General features: G+C 32.1%; 1 protein-coding gene across 2 annotated transcripts in view; it reads left to right on the forward strand.

Moving 5' to 3' along the window:
* Col24a1 (collagen type XXIV alpha 1 chain) overlaps nucleotides 1–20,914 on the forward strand; it is a 373,492-nt gene that overhangs the window by 186,400 nt on the left and 166,178 nt on the right. For both annotated transcript variants that reach the window (XM_015504738.2, XM_048814986.1), the window contains exons 24-25: nucleotides 2,493–2,546; nucleotides 4,879–4,923. In XM_015504738.2, the coding sequence (XP_015360224.1) occupies nucleotides 2,493–2,546; nucleotides 4,879–4,923 (99 nt within the window). The remainder of the gene's footprint in view (nucleotides 1–2,492; nucleotides 2,547–4,878; nucleotides 4,924–20,914) is intronic.

Raw genomic sequence — 20,914 nt, forward strand, 5'->3', positions numbered from 1 at the left:
GGTGGGAGTACTAAGGATTAAACCCAGAAGTGCTTAACCACTAAGCCATATTCCTAGCCTTTTTACGTATTTTGTTTTGAGACCGAGTCTCTCTAAATTGCTCAGAGCATCTGTAAATTGCTGAGGCTGGCTTTGAACTTGCCGTCCTCCTCCCTCAGCCTCCCAAGCCTCTGGGATTACAGGTGTGTGCCACTATACCTGGCTTGAAAATATTTTTAATAACATAACATTTTTATTAGTAGCAAAGGACAGAAATTTATAACAAATTGTAGTCATAAAATCTCCTCCATAAAGTAAACCAGTAACTGAAATTCTCCAGGAGTATTTGGAATTATACTATGCCTAATTACATATTTGTTTGATTTTTCAGTGGTTTTAGTAACTTGTGCAAATTATTTACAAGTTTCTCAAAAAGTAATAGGAAGAAAAATACTTCATCAATTTTATTAATATTCTGGAAGTGTCTATTTTCTAAGTATATCAGTAAAATTATATAAAGCAAATGATAAGTCTCTCTTGACTCCTTTTTCATTGGATAATACCATATTTTGCTATATGAACTATTGTTTTCAAGTTCTGAAGATGAATTTGAACATTTTTGAAGTGCCTGCCTGATCAAATTTTACATTAAAATTAAGTAGTTAAGATAATGTATTTATTTTAAGAGGTATTAGATTCACATGAAATACATCACATTCTCTTTTTTTGAAAACATAATAAATTTTAGGGTTTTTATGAATGTTTACCTTTGAGGAAAGAGTAATCATTTTATTTGTACCCTTATCTCACTAGAACATATATCACTACCATTCAGTTGAAAAGAAGACTTATTTTTATTGTTTGCAAGAAAAATAACATAAAAACTGTTATTTGAGCCCAGTAAAAGTGATCTTATTTTAAATTTATTTCCCTAGGAAACAAGAGAACCATATTTATCTCTTGTCTACTTAGTCTTAATACTTATTATTCTTGTTACTCTTGGTTGAAGGTCTGTTTGGGGACCATTATTTCTCTAAGTATGTCACATGAATCAACCCTAATCTTGAAACAACTCTGCAAGATATGGATCTCTTTTTTAAATGTGAAAATAAGGTTTCAGTGTTGCATACTCAAGTATAACACTCTCAAAATAAATTTAGTGTGACAGAATTTAAATAGAACCAGAAGTTACGATTCCATCACAGATGCCCTGCATGGCTGATCTCAAAGAGATTATAAATGCACTGATATCAGATTCTAGGAGATTCTTTCAATAATGTGGATTCACTGTATAACTATTTCTTAATATGCTTCATGATGAGTGAGATTACATTATTAAACGTGAAAGGAATATTTTCACTTAAATTCTTTCCAACCAATGTAAATCAAATGAATTACTAAAATGTTATTGTAAAGATTATGGAAGACATTTAATAATTTGGACTCAATTAGATTTCTTATCCTGTATATCTTCAAATTAATTAAAAATTGACATTTAACAGTAATAAAATGATTTTCAGTTCTTTGTGCTTGATTGGAAACCATTAGTAATTTTAAGCAAAGCAAAAGTAAAAATTAAAACAACTTCTTACCTGGAAGTTCTGAATGTAACTTTAAATTGCTAAATTTTGTAGTCAAAACAGAATGAGAGCCAGAGGGTTATTTCATTTAACTTCATTTTAGAAGGAAAAAAATGTGAGGTTTTTTTAATGAACAGCAATAATAAAATCATACCTAGTCAATACTGTAAATTAGTGTTGTATTTAGTACTGAATAACTGAAAAAAAAAATGAGGAAGACATGCAAGAATAGGTTTGAGGGTTAAATTAAGAGGTGAATTTTGGACATTTTAGTTAGATATGCTTGTTGTTGCCAACATACTTTTTTAAAAATATTTTTTTGGTTGTATATGGACACAATACCTTTATTTTGTTTATTTTTAATGTGGTGTCAGGATCTAACCCAGTGCCTCATGCATGCTTGGCAAGTGCTCTACCACTGAGCCACAACCCCGGCTCCTGCCAACATACTTTTGTATATGCTTTTTTTCTACCTGTGTGTTCTTCCTTCAGATATCCACATAACTTGTCCCTTTCTTTAAGACTTCACTTAGGTGCCACATTTTCAGTGAGACTGAAAATTAGTGTTGTAAATTAGTGTTCTTCCCTGGAAATATCAAAAATTTCAATAAAACTCCCACAACAGTCTATATTTCCTTCCTTGATTGATTTATTGTCCTTCATTTTATTTACCACCACCTATCATCCTAACTTGCTATATATATGCATATATTTGTTATGTTATTTAAAATTACGTATAATTTTATAAGTGTATATGACATAATTTTTAAAAACTGACTTTTTAAAAAATTATGTCATCTTTACTAAAATATAAGCTTTGAAGTATTTCATTTTATAGTAGTTTATATTTTGTAGCCCTTAGAAAACTTTCAGAAATGAGAATAACTAAACATAGCTCTTTTTTTTTTTTTCTTTCATTCGGTTCTCTTATAGGGAAAACCAGGTCGAAAGGGATATGTGGGTGAACCAGGACCAGAAGGCTTAAAGGTAAAGGATCTGATTTTATTATCAGTTTTAAAATTTTCAAAAAGGTAAAAGTCTGACTTTCATACAAATATGAAATGAGTACAGGTCAACTTACAGGGAACCAGTAAGATGTTAAGAATAGTTCAAAGGGCAATTGAGAATATATATATTTATATTCATATTTGTATAGATATGTAATTAATTAAGAATGTTAGGATAAGATTTGTGGTTAAATGACAGCTCACAGGGAATCCAACTGGGAGCTGCCATCAGTCAAACTGGCAAGAAAGTGAATCTTATTCATTAATGATGTCACATTCCTCCCTAGAATGACATCAGAATCTAGGCTACTTTTGTATTATGCAAGAAATGGGAAAAAAAAATCTGTAATGTTTGTTATTCCCCATCTGTCACTAGAAGTTGTGATTCAGTGCATCATGTAACTATTTACTGGGAACTCCCTGAGGAACCACTTGAGAGTTGTTTAAGGGTCACCAACTTTCACAGAAACCTAAGATCTCTGTTTTCTTCCTGGTCCTAGGGAAATCAAATCAATCAATCAATCAACATCTCTCTCTCTCTCTCTCTCTCTCTCTCTCTCTCTCTCTCTCTTTCTCTCTCATCCTTTTCTCCCTCCCTCTCCCTCTCTTTACTTTCTGAAAACTAAAGCAATAATGAACGTTATCTGTTCTGCACATAACTTCTTTCTGCCTATTAACATAAACCTCCTCTGAGAATCAGTAACACAAAGGGTTCATTTTGAGGGGGGCAACTTCTGGATGAGGAAGAAAAAAATACTAAAAAAATTAATAATCTATATGTTATTCTGCCATAAAGTAGACACAGGGTGTCTAATGATCTTTCTGTCAAGCGCTAGATACTAGAACTTACTCAAACTTACTCAAATGCTTCATTCTTTTCTATTTACCTAACTGCACACAAAAATTGGAGGGAAAGTTTGTGTAGACTTTGAAAGTTTATCTCAAAGTAATTTATTCATGATAAATATTTCAGTCAATTAAATCAATATTCTTCAATAGAAATATTATGTGAACCACAGATGTGACCCACATTATCAAGTAAAACAAGCAGGTGAAATTAATTTTAATAATATATTTTATTTAACCCAAGATACAAAATATTATCCTTTTAATATGTAATCACTGTTAATATTAGCAATGAGATAATTTTGTATTCTTTGTTGGTATAAAGGTTTTACAATCTAATGTGTATTTTACACTTATGATACATTTCAATCAGACCAACCCATTTCAAATAAATATTCACAACCCACACATCTTCTGGGGTTATAGTGTTCAGTATCTTAGCATCTTACCGCTCTACACTATAATATAACTTATAATTTTTAGACAGAAATTGATGTTTAGTATCCCATTTCTGTGATAAACTACATTTCTTTCAGATTCACTATTTGTGGTACCCTAAACTTAATCCTCTACCTTTCATTTACTTATACCTTTGCTCATGCCATTTTTCACCACCCCATTTCTTATCAGCACTTAAGTATTCCCTATTTGATAGGGCCCTGATACAGTATCGTAATTCATTATTTGAAGTCACTAATTGTTGGATTTTGGAAAAGTAATATGGTGCACATATTGTTTTAACAAACATTGCATGCAAGCAGTAAGACACTGTAACATAATCAGATTAATATTTCTGCAATGAAGTGTAAGGGAATTCAGATTCATTGGAATAAATCAAGACTATAAATGATCTCGAGATTATCCAAATAGGTCAAGATTGGCACCAAATGAGTTTTGGAAAACTTTGGGTTTTAAGAGATCTATAGATGGCAAAATTGTGGAATATATAATACTTGTCCAGTGCTGCCAGCTTTTGCAACTTAAACTCACAGGATGCTTGCCTCTACATAATCCTTCTATAATTATCTGTGGTAATTTTCCTCTTCTACTTGAGCAAATAGAGCAACCCTATGGGCAAGAATTTAATTTTATTCTTATATCATTGTTCACAGTGCCTGCCATACTACCTTTGACAGAGTACAAATAAAATAAATATTTTACTTAAAAAATTTTTGTTTGTAAAGTGTTTTTAAAGTGAATAAAAGTAATGAATAGAAGAAAGTAGTTTAAGATAATATTTTATTACTGTTTGAATGAATATTTATTAATAGTTTATTACTGTTTGGAAATGGAAGTAAAGCTACATTCCATGGAAATATTGTAACAGAGTTTTGAATAACTCAGATTTCCTTTGCCTTTTTTAAGGGTATGTTTTGATAATTACATAAAAATGAAAACAGAAGAGCAGTCATGACTAATTTTGTTGAAAAATAATACATTTTATAAATTTATATTCTTATTATCAGGGAGAAACAGGAGATCAAGGAGATATTGGAAAAATTGGTGAAATGGTAAGCTGTTTTATGTGCTTACTTTCATTATTTTTATCATTTGTAATCATTTTTAGGAATCATGCTAAGCATAATCAGTTAACCACAATTATGTTAGCAAGAATCAGAGTAACATCTACTAAAATTTTCAATTCATTTTTAATGTTTCTATTGACAAATAAAGCCTATTATACAAAAGAGAAATGAATTAAAACAACAATATTTTTATCTAAAATTAGATTTATGATCTTAACTCTGTTTCTTATATTTGATATTCAATTTTAGTTCTGATAACTTCATTCTAAATTTTACTTTGTTATTTTTTTGTTGTTTGCAGTGATTTCATTTTTTACCTTTATTACTTTAAAAATTTTTTATTGGACTTATTTTTTAATACATGACAGCGGAATGCTTCACAATTCTTATTACACATAACAATTTTTCTTACCTCTATTTGTATATAAAGTGTGTTCACATCAATTCATGTCTTCATACATGTACTTTGGATAATGATGTCTATCACATTCCACCATCCTTACTAATCCCCTGCCCCTTCCCTGACCCTCCTACCCCTCTTTCCTATCTAGAATTCATCTATTCCTCCCATGCTCTCCCTCCCTACCCCACTATGAGTCAGCCTCCTTATATCAGAGAAAAACATTTGGTATTTGTTTTTCTGAGATTGGCTAATTTCACTTAGCATTATCTTCTCCAGCGCCATCCATTTACCTGCTAAATGCTATGATTTTATTCTCTTTTATTGCTGAGTAAAATTCCATTACATTTTTTTATCCATTCATCCACTGAAGGGCATCTAGGTTGGCTCCACAGTTTAGCTATTGTGAATTGTGCTGATATAAACATTGATGTGGCTGTGTCCCTGTAGTATGCAGATTTTAAGTCCTTTGGGTATAGTCTGAGGAGAGGGATAGCTGAGTCAAATGGTGATTCCATTCCCAGATTTCCAAGGAATCTCCATACTGCTTTCCATATTGGGTGCACCAATTTGCAGTCCCACCAGCAATGTATGAGTGTGCCTTTTCCCCCGCATCCTCACCAACACTTGTTTGTCTTCATAATAGCTGCCATTCTGACTGGGGTGAGATGGTATCTTCGAGTAGTTTTGATTTGCATTGCTCTAATTGCTAGAGGTGATGAACATTTTTTCATATATTTGTTGATTGATTGAATATCCTCTTCTGAGAAGTGTCTGTTCATGCTTTGGCCCATTTATTGATTCGGTTATTAGTTTTTTTGGTGTTTAGCTTTTTGAGTTCTTTGTATACCCTAGAGATTAGTGCTGTATCTGATGTAGGGGGGGTAAAAATTTGCTCCCAAGATGTAGGCTCTCTATTTGCCTCACAGATTATTTCTTTTGCTGAGAAGAAACTTTTTAGTTTGAGTCCATGCCATTTATTGATTCTTGGTTTTAATTCTTGCACTATAGGAGTCCTATTAAGGAAAAATAAGAGACCCAGAATAGCTAAAGCAATCCTTAGTAGGAAGAGTGAAGCAGGTGGCATCACAATACCAGACCTTAAACTATACTACAGAGCAATAATAACAAAAACAGCATGGTATTGGCACCAAAACCGACTGGTAGACCAGGATACAGAATACAGGACACAGACACTAACTCACAAAATTACAATTATCTTATATTAGACAAAGGTGCCAAAAACATGCATTAGAGAAAAGATAGCCTCTTCAACAAATGGTTCTGGGAAAACTGGAAATCCATATGCAACAAAATGAAATTAAACCCCTATCTCTCACCATTCACAAAACTAAATTCAAAATGGATCAGGGACTTAGGAATACAACCAGAGACCCTGTGTCTAATAGAAGAAAAAGTAGGCCCTGATCTCCATCATGTGGGATTAGGCCCCAACTACTTTGTTCTTTTTTATTATTAAAATATTTATTAAATAATAAGTATTAGTTTGAAGATTTTTTTTTTTAATTTGAATGTGTGGGGTAAACCAAGAGGCAGTGAACTAGAAAGTACAATTACTTTTCTCAAATAGTTTGTATTATTAACTTCCCATTGCTATGCAATATAAGCCTTCAAATTATATTTGATTCAGGTTTGTTAGAACTAATTTTTTTTCTATAATGAGGTAAGCTAGCTAAAATATTTTCTTAACATATGAACCCACATAATATATATTAAATGATAAATTAACATAAGTGAATTTATTTACAGTGTACTAAGTTAATTGTCACAAAGAAAGTGGTATGATTTGATAACTTAGTAATCAAATTCCCTGCAGCTTACCTTACAACTTATATCAGAAGTAAAATGTTCTGTAAAATTGTTTTGTAAGTTCAAATAATTAAACAATCATAAACTCTGGTCTTATAGTAAAAAACAAAATTTTCTAGCCATTATTAATGAAAATAAGCATAGCATTGTCTTAGAAGATCACTGCTACTCTATTACCTGAGTGATTAGAAGGGTAATTTTTTGTTCTTTTTGCTAAGATATATTAAAGGCTCAGTGGTAGAGTGTTGCTTAGCCTGTAAAAGGCTCTGGGTTCAATCCCTAGTACTGCCAAAAAAACCAAAGACATTCCAGTGGAGGGTTCATACCAGTTATATTATTCAGAATTTCTCATCAAATAAGATTATACCTTATATTTCTCTGAGGTCAATCAAAGAACTTAAATTCTGGCATTTCTGAGTGCCAAATTGATAAGGAAATGTATGCAAACTAGTGTATCAAATTTAAAATTCTAATGAAGAGCATCTTTTCTTAAAATAGCATTTTATATATTAGATCTTTAAGTATTATTTACTTTTACCTGCTGGACTGGTTCCACACAGTATAGGAAATCATTGCCAATGCTGTCCAAAGAGGAGGTGGGCTGTCTTGGCAGATAATAGGGTTTTGTCACTGGAAGGCAAATAACATTATTGATGATTTGCTATGTGTCAATCATCAGCTAATGCTAAGTGATGTTTCATGTTAGGTATTTTGTTTAATTCTCAGTTTTAAAACATATATTTTGTTATTCCAATTTTTAAAATGAGGAAACTATAGCACAGGGAGAAACCAGTTTAAAATTACATAACTAATAAATATTGATGAACTGAGATTTAAACTAAACCAAACTCAAAATCCAAATTTCCACATTATATTATGCTGTGATATTTTAATATTAGTTGACAACAATTTGGCATAGATGTGGAGATATACTTTACATGTATGCAAATGTATGCAAACTAGTATATCAAAAATTATTGAGCAAAGGACATTCCCAGCTCTGAGATTCTTTCTCGTCAGGATTGTGAGATAATTTTTTTCAATTACTGCCTACATTGAGTTAATTCAAAAATATATAATGTCTGAAGAATATTTGGGTCTCAGTAATTCCAAGCTTTATTTAGTCTTATTAATTTTCATATCTTATAAACACATTTCATCTAGTCCAGAGTTTTTTTTGCCAAGAATACTTGAGAGAGATGAGAAGATACAGTTGTACTTCATGACATCAGTCTTTTAATTTTGGGATATCCCAACTTAAACTAATATTTACTTTTTTAAATCTTTTTTTACAGTCATGTAAATTGCCTTAACTGGACACCCTCCAGTTTTATTTGTTTCTTTCTAGATATACACTAATTAGAACCAAACTTGTGATAGAGCATTCCAAACACAGCAATGTCATCTATATTTTATGTCTGTATGCATATCACAGTCATTTTCTGTAAAGAATTGTAATGTCCCCTAAATATGTCTGTAATTTCAAAAAACGCCTTCCATTGCCCTCATTCTAGCGTCCCATTTTTTACAAGTAATCTAGTTTTCTCACCATCACTAACACTTCTTTCTGTCTAAGTTGTCTAGGATAAAAGTACTTGAAGAACTTTAAGGAAAAGGAAGAATGTACTTTTTCAGTATTGGTCAAGAGATCAGAATTAGGATGAATAGATTGCCTGTATAAGGGATCTGTTTTTTGTTTAATATAGATAAGAATATTTTAATAGAAATTCTAAGGCTCAAATAAGCTATTCCATACAGTGATTCAAAAATTCATTATTGAAAGGTTTAATGACTCTTCTCAATCATTAATTCAGCAAATATTTACTAATTGAATTAGGCATATTTTGAATCTGTGATCTCTGTCTTTGTGAAACTTAGAGTTAATTGGAAATTTTACAGACATTAAATAATCGCCTAAAGAAATACATAATTATAAACTGTGATACATTCTATAAAGGTGAAGTTTAAGGGGACTATGGCAAGGATGCCAAATTTAGATCAGAAGATGAGAGAAGGCCATTTTGAGAAAACAACTGAGTTGTAACCATAAAGAATAGTATAAATGGTGGGAGTTAGCGGGGGGGGGAGAAGAGAAAGAACATTGCTTCCTCATCATTATACAAAATACATGTATGAAGATGTGAATTTGGTGTCAACATACCTTATATATAATAAGAGATTTGATAAATTATGGTATAATGGTGTATTAAGAATTATAATGCAAAAATAAATAAATAATTTTTTAAAGAACATTACTGTATATACAATAAAACATATTTCCTACTTTTGCCACTTATCTCCCTTCAGGGAAATTAATTAAGATCTCTAAATATTTACTTTCTCAGAATAAAAAGGGTAAAAATAACTACCTCATAGGGTTTCTTATTAAACATAACATGCATAAAGCGCTTGGCACAGTGGGAGTCACAGTAGGAGTCCCACGGGAAAATTTGATAGATTATCTGCTGTTCTTGTGGTAATGTTTACAGTTACATGTGACAGCTTTAAGGGGGAAAGCAGTTAGCTATTTGTGGACCTGAAATAAAGTTAGTTTCGATAGACTTTGATGAACAAAGAGAAAAGCCATCTGAGATGTTACTAGCGAGGAGGCAAGAACCAGTCATTTAGGAAATTGTTATTACTTGATACTAGAATCAATGAGGAATCAACGAATATCCTAAGTAAGCCAATACTGTGATTAAGTTTGGTCTTAGGATTAGTCTGGTTCTATTGGGAGGTTAGAACATGGTTGAGAGGATAAGTAGGAAGGAACAAGCCAGTTAGGATGCTGCTGCAGTAGTCTGAATCAGGATGATGGCAGTGTTTATAAAAAGAAGTGGATGAATTTGAGATACACTTGTTTGAGGTTATAGATCAGACAAATGTAGGCTACAAAAAAGGGGGGTGGTGTTGCCTGATTCCACACTGGAGTTCATTCAAAATCAAAAAGAGGTGAAATCAGCAGGGAAATTTAAAAAAAAAGAAATCTGCTTATTGAAGACCTAGTATTATTTCTCATTATCTTGGTATGACCCTTGTAAAATAAATCTTCTTATTGCCATTCTATAAATGCAGAAACTGAAATTTATTGAAGTTATATAGCTGGTGAGAAATGGATCTGGATTTCAAATACAAGAAAGTCCTTAGCATACAGTATTTTTTGATAGCTAAACTATTTATTATTTGTCAGGAATATTTTGGTTCATATAATGTCTAAGTATAATTCCAATTCTAACATTCTATGACTCTTTCATAAGAATTTTATTGCTTTTAGTCTTCCTGTCATCTGCCAATTTGACTTCTTTTTTCTGGCCTTTTTCTAGTTTCATTATGTCTTTCTGAAGCTGGAGCAAACAGAACTAGAGTAGGTATTTTAGAGAAAAATGAAATCACAACTTTGTCTATGAGTAGAACAATGACTACTATTATGTTACTCTATTGTTGAGGCTACTCAAAACCATGCAGGCATTTTCCTCTAACAGGAAACTGGAGATGCATTTAGAAAATAATCAACAGTGTCCCTTAGAAATTTATAATAGTCTGTTAATCTAAATATAAAATATGAATGTTATTCCATAAAGTGTCCTTGATTTCATTAATTTTCAGTTACCACATTTCTGCCCACTTGAAGAGATTCATGACTAGTCTCTAATTTAGCCATATTGATTTATCTCTTAAAACATAACCCATCTGTTTTGATTAATTTTAACTTATTCATTCCTTAATTTATCAATTTAGCAAGATTTCATAAGCAATCTCCTGTATCCTCTCTTTTCCTGCTTTCCCTCTGGCATGTTAACACAGTAAGTGACTGTTGAACAAGAAGAATGAGGAAGGAAGACCATGAGTTATCCTCAAAATCAGGTACTCCACTTTTCAACACAAAACCTTAAGAATCATAGATCCTCTGTTGCCTGATTCCACACTGGAGTTCATTCAAAATCAAAAAGAGGTGAAATCAGCAGGGAAATAAAAAGAAAGATATCTACTTATTGAAGACCTAGTATTATCTCACATTATCTTGGTATGATCCTTGTAAAATAAATCTTCTTATTGCCATTCTATAAATGCAGAAACTGAAATTTATTGAAGTTATATAGCTGGTGAGAAACAGATATGGATTTGAAATACAAGATTTCTATCTATAGTTTTAAGGCTCTATTCTCTGCATCAAGTAATCATCAATTTGTCCTGTTTTTAAATATAACCTTGAAATACTTAAAGTTTTTAAATACCTACGTATTTAAATATAACCTTGAATTAGTGGGTAGGAATATTTGAATTAATAACTAGGAAGATTTGAAAACAGACCAAGTAAAATTTGATTACCCTAAGCCAAGCTAGCAATTTTGTTTTTAAAATATTTTCAAGTGTTATTGGTTTCTGAGGAGTATGGAAACAATGTATTTATAATGGAAACAGGACAGATTGTGAAGAAGATGGAAAAATAATTTAAAAGTGCTCAGCATAAAACACCATTTAATGTCATAGTTTTGCTGCTCTCTGATAGAACTGCCATGAGATTAGTTTGATACATGTTTATTTTATTTTATGAGTATCATTTATTCTTTAAGAGGACAATTCCAGCTTTAAAGGGATCTACTTAAATCATAAGAAGTCATGAATGCCCCAGAAGATGGTGGCAACATTTAACCAAACAATAATAACCAAAACTCTACCAGTTGCCCTAAAGTAGGACCTCTAGTGTCAGTGCCATTCTCTTAAAAAATATCATCTGTTCTTTCCTAATATTAAGCTACACGTATCTATAGCACAACTGCAAACCTATTGCATTCCTTCTATATGGCTGAGAGTATTAATTTTTCTCAAGGAATGGGATGCTGCATAAAACGTATATCCATGACACATTTCATAATCAGAAGGATCTTTACCTAAATACAGTGAAAATAATTATCATTTATTGAAACCCTGTTATATGCCAACTGTTTTGAATAATTTATATCATTTAATCCTTTAATAAAGGCTCTGGGAAATCATTATTATTATTTCTATTTTATAAAAATGGAACTTATATTTCAGAGAAGTTAAAAAAAACTATCCAGGGCCAGGTAGTAAAGTACCTGAGATGGGACTACAAAGAAAATATCTCTAACTTTGCCATCATCCTGCTTCATCTTAATAATTAGCTGAATATTTCTGATTTTATTTTAAACCAATACCTGACATCCCACCCATGTCCCATGTGGGCGGCAGAATTGGGGGATCCTCTTCATGGAGTAGGCTGGCTGCAGAATAAAAGCTAAAAGAAGAAAATGGTGAAAATCCACAGTACATGAGAAGTAATTTTGAAAAGCAAGGGCAGCATGGCTCTTCAATCTTAGGGCTCGAGCTTCCACACTGGAAAGAAAGAGAGCCCACACTTGCTTTATTTATATGGAGGGACATCAAAGGTTTTTTCATGGAATGTTCTTTGGCAAATAAGGTAGGAGGTGGGCTTTCCAGTTCCCATGCTTTACTCCCAACTCCGTATCTACAAGAGCTGTACCACTAGTAGAGTGGGGGCAAAGATCCCATGTCTTGGGAAGTCTGATATACATGGGAAAGCCGGGATTGTTCCCAAGGAATGACCTATGTTCCCCATGGCTTGGTACTGAGTAAAGACCCCCTCAAGTAGCTTCACAGGTGGCTTCCCACACTGATGTCTTATTATTACTACATGAAGTTAGAAGTCATGGGACCACAAGTGCCACATTATTTTTTGAAAAACGATTCTTCAAAAATCACAGCATGTTAAAATATTTTGGTCTTAGGATCATGTATTTGACATTTATCATCTTTAAAATGTATGAATAGCATCACTTATCTGATTAAGAAACCATAATGAATTATTTTCTCTAGAAATTTCATGCCTGTGAAGGCATAGAAAATTAGAAGGGACTGTGACTGAGTGGCAGCCAAAGTGAAAATACAGAAAGTATGTGGACATATCAGTGGGTATGAATGGAGAAGATATATGACATTCAAATTCAGGTACACTGAAGGAACATGAATTTTAAAAGGACAATCTTACCCAACCCACCATTCTCTGAAAACTAGTTACAGGAAACTCCAAGGTGAACTACTATTTCACAGTGAGTTGCCAGTGGTTTTCTTAGATAAGAGATTTACCTAAGAAAGTCACCAAATTTCCAGGTACATTTGAGGTACTGACAGTTGTGTAAGGATTTCTGGGTCTTTTGGACTATCAAATATACCATTTTGTTGAACTGACAATTGTGGCATCTCTTTGTAAAAGCAAAGAAAATTACTAGAAAAAATCATAAATACTGTATTAGCTACAGTCCTACAGTACTTTTTCTACAGAGGTGAAAGCTAAAGGGCATGGATAAGTGAGGACAGAAAATTCTTCACACAAAAAGAAACATTTTTAAACTAGTAGTAAGAGATAAATCAATATTAAATCATATGTAAGTTGTTACTAAGCAGGAAGTAATAAAAATGAAAAAAGTTCACATGATTATAATATAAAAACAAAAAGGCAAAATTTCTATCCATAGGAAAAGGAAAGATATAAATGATGCTGTTCATTTCTGTTTCTATAACTAGAAACAAAAGTTATAGAAAACAAGCATACCTTGAATATATATGAATACCTGTGTGCCTCATTTTATATTCAGCATACTGTTTTATTTTCTCCTTGGTAAATATATACTTAGTTACTATTAAAATAAAATATTTCAAGAAAAGGAATAAGATCTATCATTCTGTGATCATATAGATTCTGCATCATTTCTGTAATGATAGAGAAAACAAGGTATTTGTAATCATGTCATATTAAAGTCAAATACTTTCTTAGGAGAGGCCAGATGGGGGAATGTGATTTTTCTGTAATCATTCTCATGCAGAAACATCAATTTGAAAAACTATCCACACTTGCAAATAACTTCACAAGAGTTAAAGAAACCAGGTGAGAGAACATAGTACCTGGTTATAACATAATGAGAAAAGACCAGTAGGAAGAACAATTTTACATTACCCACATCATCTCTCCCAGAACTCCAAGTGGCAATGTGGAGAGAGATACAATTCACATAGGGAAAAGAGGGAAGTAAGCATAAGATTGCGATGAATCCCAACACCACACCCACCACACTAAAACCCTGCATTGGGCAGACCTCTGTTGCCCCTGACTCAGCTAGTTCCTGTAGGCCAAGCCTAGCCATCTGCCCTGGTATCAGATAGCACACAACATGTAACTCACATCTAACAGTGCCCTACTGGCTATATATCCAAAGAAAGTAAAATCAGTATGTCAAAGCACTCCCATGTTTCTTGCAACACTTTCACAAAAATCAAGACACAAAATTAACCTAGATTTCATGAATGGATAAATGGACTAAGGAAAAAAATATATATATATATGCGCTATTCCACCCTAAAAAAGAATGGGGGAGGATACCCTGTTATTTGTATCATATGGATAGAACTTTAAGTTGAGTGAAAATAATCTAAGAAAGACAAGTACTACATATTCTTGAAGAATATTAAGAGTAGATGATAAGTGTTCTCACCACAAAAAAACAATGGCTATGTGAGGTAATGTATATTTTAATTAAACATGCTATATATAGTAAATAAATATAATTTGATCTATTAATTTAAAAAATAGTAAGTGTCTCAGATTGCACAAATTGAAATATCAATAAAAGATACCCTTTCAAAAGAATCAAAAGAAATATTAAAATAGAACTTTTTCCTTCCAATAGCATCAGTGTTTTTTAGATGTGAACATTTAGTGTGCTTACTATCTAGAAACAATTTGCCTATTAACCTTCTAAGAGAATATAATATTGAATACTCTGTCTATTTTAGAATTTTTCTGGTTTTTAAGGGTTTATTCCTAAAGGTTATTTTTAAATCACATTTGATATAATTCTGTATTTGGGTCTTGGTCATTAAAGTTTAGAATCCAAATAGGTTTAAAGATCATTGTTGTATGATTTAAAGTAGGTTCATTGTATATAAATATGTGTTTCTCATACTTTTCTTCATCATGTACTTATATTTTTGTGTTTCAGAAGAATATTATCATTTATTCTGTCATTCAAAAGATACTTAATGAACACTTACTGAATGCTAGATAAACAGTTAAGTAAGATTTGATCCTTAACTGGTTTATGATGTAGAAAATAATTATATACATAGCTTTGCCAAAACATTCATCCTGTTTTGGATACTTTAAGAAAATAACTAAAATTGTTTTGATGGCTATCACAAGGACATATGTGTTGATAGAGAAACTTTTCTCTTTGGCTAAAAATATGTTTCTATTCTGTTAAGTAGGGATATTATAAAATTTAACCATAGCGTTTGAGAAAATGGAAGCTCTATTTTTTATATAAAAGGTGTCTAGAGCTGTCATTTTGCAAGTAAAAGGGGGTGCTAAAAGAATTCTTTAGAAACTACTCTTTTGCATTTATTGCTAGTATACTATCTTATTTTATTTATATATTCATATATCAATAAAAATGGCAAAGATAGAATTCTAACAACATTTTTTGTGCTCAGGATACATAAGATGGGGAATACATTGCTTCTTCCTATTTCAAAAATGGCATAGACTAATGGAAATAATGGTACAGGACAGGGTAATGGTGTTGCTTTGGACTGCCTGTTAACATTCCACTCTTATAGAAGGTGGTGGCTGAATTACAAATTGAGAGTAAGGCTAGTAAAATATCTTTGTGGTTCTGATTTTTTTAAAAAGAGATCTAAGATCTATGAAACGAATGTACTAAATTTTAAAACTTAGGAATTACAATGTGACAGGAGTTGGCAAACTTTTCTCTAAAGGACCAGATAGTATATATTATAGGCTTTCAAGACATATGGTCTTTGTCACAACTACTCAACTGCTGCTGTAGTATGAAAGCTACCACAGACAATACATAAATGCATGAGCCTGGCTCAGTTTCCAGGGAAACTTTATTTACAAAAACAGACGTCTGGCAGAATTGGGCCTACATGCTGTAGTCTGTTTTTTCCTTTATTTGTGATGCACCAGGTTTATTGAATCTGCCATATGTGCATTGTTTCATTATTTTATCATTAACAACAACAACAACAAAAACACTAAACAAAAATGTGATTTCTTCAAATTTTACTTTCAAATCAGGAAACAGATTCAAATTAGCAGACATATTCTGTTATTACCACTCATTAGCTTTATGTGCTGATTGTGAACATAATGAATTTATTTGCATTTATATGTAGATAGCATGTATATCCAAAGTACTCTATTAAAATGAATCATTTTTTTCCTCTAAAAAATACTTTAAGAACCTTATCAGGAAATATTGTCAAAAACAATGAAATCTGTTCTTTATGTGTGTGTGTTCATTTGAAACTTTTTCTAAACATTACACATATTTTTGAAGTTTCACTTTAAGAGTCATAGCATTTCCACATATTAAGTTTTATTGAGTTTTTCTTTCATTAATTTTGAAAAGTTTTCAGGGAGTATAGTATTAGACTTTTATTTCCTACTGGGTTGAGACATTTTACATTTGAACTCTGTCCTTTGCTTGTTAAACAATTATTTTCCATCTACTTTACTCAACAGTCTTATGGGGAGTACCATAGAATTTTTGTTCAGAAAATACTTTTTTACTATAAAAAAATAATGAAGTGAAATATGGACTTTATTTTTACCATAAATACAGCCAACTCTGTGTTTTATGGAAAACTTTTTATACATATATAGCCTTTTCATTTTCAATTACAGATGGATCTAAAGATAGTAATAGCCAACATACAAAGTTTATATGCTTGATTTTTTTCTGAATAATGAAATTTGGAAAAACTCTGTGACAAAAATCTGTTTCTCTGGTGTTTCAGTAATATAATGAGAAACAAAAATCCGTTTGCCACCATTAAAATCAGAAAAAAACCCTAGATAATTGGCTCCTTCAGAAATGCAAGGGGAATGGAACACAGTAGATTATCTGGAGGGAAATGATTCCTTGAAGCTTTAAAAATATAGATAGTAAGAATTTTTTACCCTGACAAAGATCTCCTACAGTATATCCTTCACTTATCTTTATAGTTGTTACTTTCCACACCTCCCAGCTTCTCCCTTATGATCTTGCCAACCAGGCCACTCAGTACTTATTAAGCATAACCCACTTATTAATTTGTGCTTTTGTTTCAGGCCATTTCTGTCACCTCTAAAGACCTTTACTTTCCTACCTCATTGTCTGATAAGCATCAACGTTTGAGACCTATCTCAACTCACCTGCTCAACTATGAAGTCTTTTCAATCTCCCTGCCCCATTTAATTCAGGTTTTCTCTGTGAGGCCCTTCGATGCTTTAACACCAGTTTTGTGGTCCTTAGCATATTTTACTTTATATCACAGTTACTTTTTATTTGAACTATCCCTACAGAAAAGTCGTCCATGACTGCCGGATTTCTGTTCTCGCTACTAAAAGGCTCAGGGGTCACTCCAGTTAAACTGGGCTAACTGGGCTGCATGAAATAACCACACAAGAGACACAAATACCTTTTTCTTTGGGGTCGCTGTGACGGCTCCTCTGACCTTAAGGGTTCGCAGAAAGAGAGAGAGTAAGAGCACGCACTGACCCCTTTTATTGAGGGAAGCTATTCAAATAAGGCAAGGAGTCAGGTTTCAGAGGGCTGAGTATCTTCTTGTTGTCCACTGTCAGCAGGTTGACTGACACCTGGGTAAGCCACACCCAAGGGCACAGTAAGAGAAGGGGACACACAAAAGCACTTCCATGGAAGATTCTATCCTAAACAGGGCAAGGAGTTATATTACAAAGAAACAGGTGAGCGTAGCTTCACCCATGGGGCTGTAGCAAGACACACCCATGCTCGGGACACCAACCCTCGCACCCAAGAAGGGTGCCACATTTCTGCGACTGAGAGCCTCAGCACCCAGCCGGGGAGTGTAACTCAGTCACGTGTAAGGTTGGCCTCCCACACATGACAATGAGTATATACATGCTTTATATGCTGTACATTGACAACAAGTATGTGTTAAAGTCCCTGTGAAAATTTAAGAGCTGAAAGTTGATTTTTGTAATATATTTGCTTTGGGGTATAACCCTAAAGGATTTTAGTATGTTTAGGTTAAAGCTGAAAATATGAGAGATTCTTGTAACACAATCAAAATCTAGAAGGACATTTCAATGGGAAACAACAGCATGAGAACAAAGCATGAAAGTATGAAACATCTAGATTGTTTGTAGAATGTTTTGTATGCAATTCAGTTCAGCTGGAGAGAGATGAGTAGATGCAGTGAGCCACAGCTCTTCTGGCTCTGCTACTTGCCTATTATGTCATCATCATCTTTACTGGATCACAGATTCATGTTTTTCTCAAGTATCTATTCTATAGTTCATGTGTCTTGTATATCTTATACCTGCTTCTATCTCTATTTAGTGCTCTCACTTATGTATGTCTTTCCTCTACTAGACTTGAAGTTTTTAAAGGACTAAGGTTTGTAAAGCAAAAACTAGATGATGAAGCACAACTTCTATTTTAAAAAACCAATAACAGATGAAGATAAATCCAAAATCTTCTTCAATCTGATCTCCAGTTTTCCATTAAGTTAAAAATTATGCCTCACATTCACTGGTATTCAATCTGTATTCCTTAGGTTTCCTTTAAATTCCACCTCTTCTTCTCAGCATATTCTATAATTGGCCCATACCCCCCAATTATCAAGTGTTGAAATCTCAGTATTTTCTTTGTATTACTCTCTTCATTTGCACTTACTTTTAATGAATTAATGACTTTCAGAGAATATCTTTTGCCTCATATCCATACTTAACAACCTTAATCCACTGACTTTTGAGACCCTCAATATTCCATAGATATTGGTCACCAATTATTTTTCAGATATACTCCATAAACAATAAATATTATTATATGCCTGTATAAAATGGGAAAGGAAATAAAATCTTTCTGAATCATTAATCTTTGGATAAATTTATTCAATAAATATTATATGCCTGGTACTGTATATAACACTACAGTGCCAGGCATATAATATTTATTTATATAAGATATAATAATATTTATATAAGAATATTATTATAATACTTATAATAAGATTTACATTAATAATATTTACATAAGACTTGTAAGACAAGTCTTATATATATCTTATAATAGTACCAGGCACATAATATTTATTGAATAAATTTATCCAAAGATTAAGGATTTAGATAGATTTTATCTTAGTTCCCATTTGAAATGTCCTGCCCTCCCATCTCTGAATATTCAAGTTTTATATATACCTGAAAGACCTCACTCAAACAACCAACTGTAGGAAATTTTCCCTAAATCTCTAAACTGAAAATAAACTATCTCCTGTTAAATTTCATAAGATGTATTCTTTTATAGTATTTACCATTTCTTCATTGTGTGTTTGATAGTAATATATATCCCTAATCTCTCTTACTTGATTATAAATGTCTTGGGGAAGAATCCATTTTTATGTTCATATCTATAGCCCTCCTACTGTCTAGCACAACAGTCACACTTCTAGTATTCAGTCAATATTTGTTAAATGAAAAATATCTGACTGTGATTCTGGAATCAAAATAGTCTAGAATGGTAAAACAAAGTAGGTAGGTAAGAGTAAAAATCTGGAACCATACCAATTTCTCAGTGTAGTAGAAGATACTAATATTTAATAGTAATCCAAATGTAAATGAAGATACTGAACAGATGAAAGATTGTCAAAAGTACATCAGGAAAGAATATCAAAAAGAAGTTTCAGAAAACTTCATGATGATTAAATAATGGGAAAATCTTTGTATTTCTTAATTGATGCTCTATGTCTCATTCAAAAAGAGTTGTTTGGGGTTGTTTTTGACTCAGTATTGCTGCATAGTGTTGGAATACAGAAAGACACATTTGTATTACCTTACTTAAGCATCACAGATTCTCAAAAGATGACAAATTCATAATAGAAGAAAGAATAAGAGTAAATTACTAAGATTAATTATCAAAAAAATAGGTAAATAACATTTACTAAAGATTTGGATAGTAAGAGCTAAGGATGGCTCTAAATAGGCAAGAAGGATTCTTGAACACATTAAGGCTTGATTCAGCACTTAAAAGAGTAAGAAAGGAATGATTATTTTCATCAAGAGACTATATGGAATAATTGACATCCTAACACTACAAAAAGTGATGGGAGGCAGGAATTAAAAATGGATAAACTATTTTTAAAATATCAATTTGCAAGGAAATACTACGGCCATGGGGGAGCATAATGGAATAAATCCCTATAGCATACTTCTAAGATTACTTGAATGTGCATGTCCTACCAAGTTTCACAAAACTTCTGTGATAGACTAAACTGTCCATGGAGTCAAGGGTTCCATATATAGTCTATAGAAATGAAATTCTCTTAAAATTATTCTCTTTTTTAAAGTATGAAAAAAAATCACAAATAATTAGCCTGAATTCAAGCTTTGTATTTTAGGAAATAATACAACTCAATGTCTTTATTTATTTAATTTCTTCATTTAGTTTTTTTTTAATTATTACTGTATCACACATAATAGTAAGGCTCATTTTTGACATGCATAAATGTAAATAACATAGTTTTCTTGATACATGCCAATTAAAGTATAATTGGATATGCTGGTTTAAAAAAAGTTCAAACTAAGACAAATATTTTATTCCCCATAGTTGAATTATCAGAGATTCTTTATTGTTAAAACTATCTGTTATTTTTTTCTCATTAGTT

This window comes from Marmota marmota, unplaced genomic scaffold, assembly GCF_001458135.2.
Source record: "Marmota marmota marmota unplaced genomic scaffold, marMar, whole genome shotgun sequence".
NCBI lineage: Eukaryota > Metazoa > Chordata > Mammalia > Rodentia > Sciuridae > Marmota > Marmota marmota.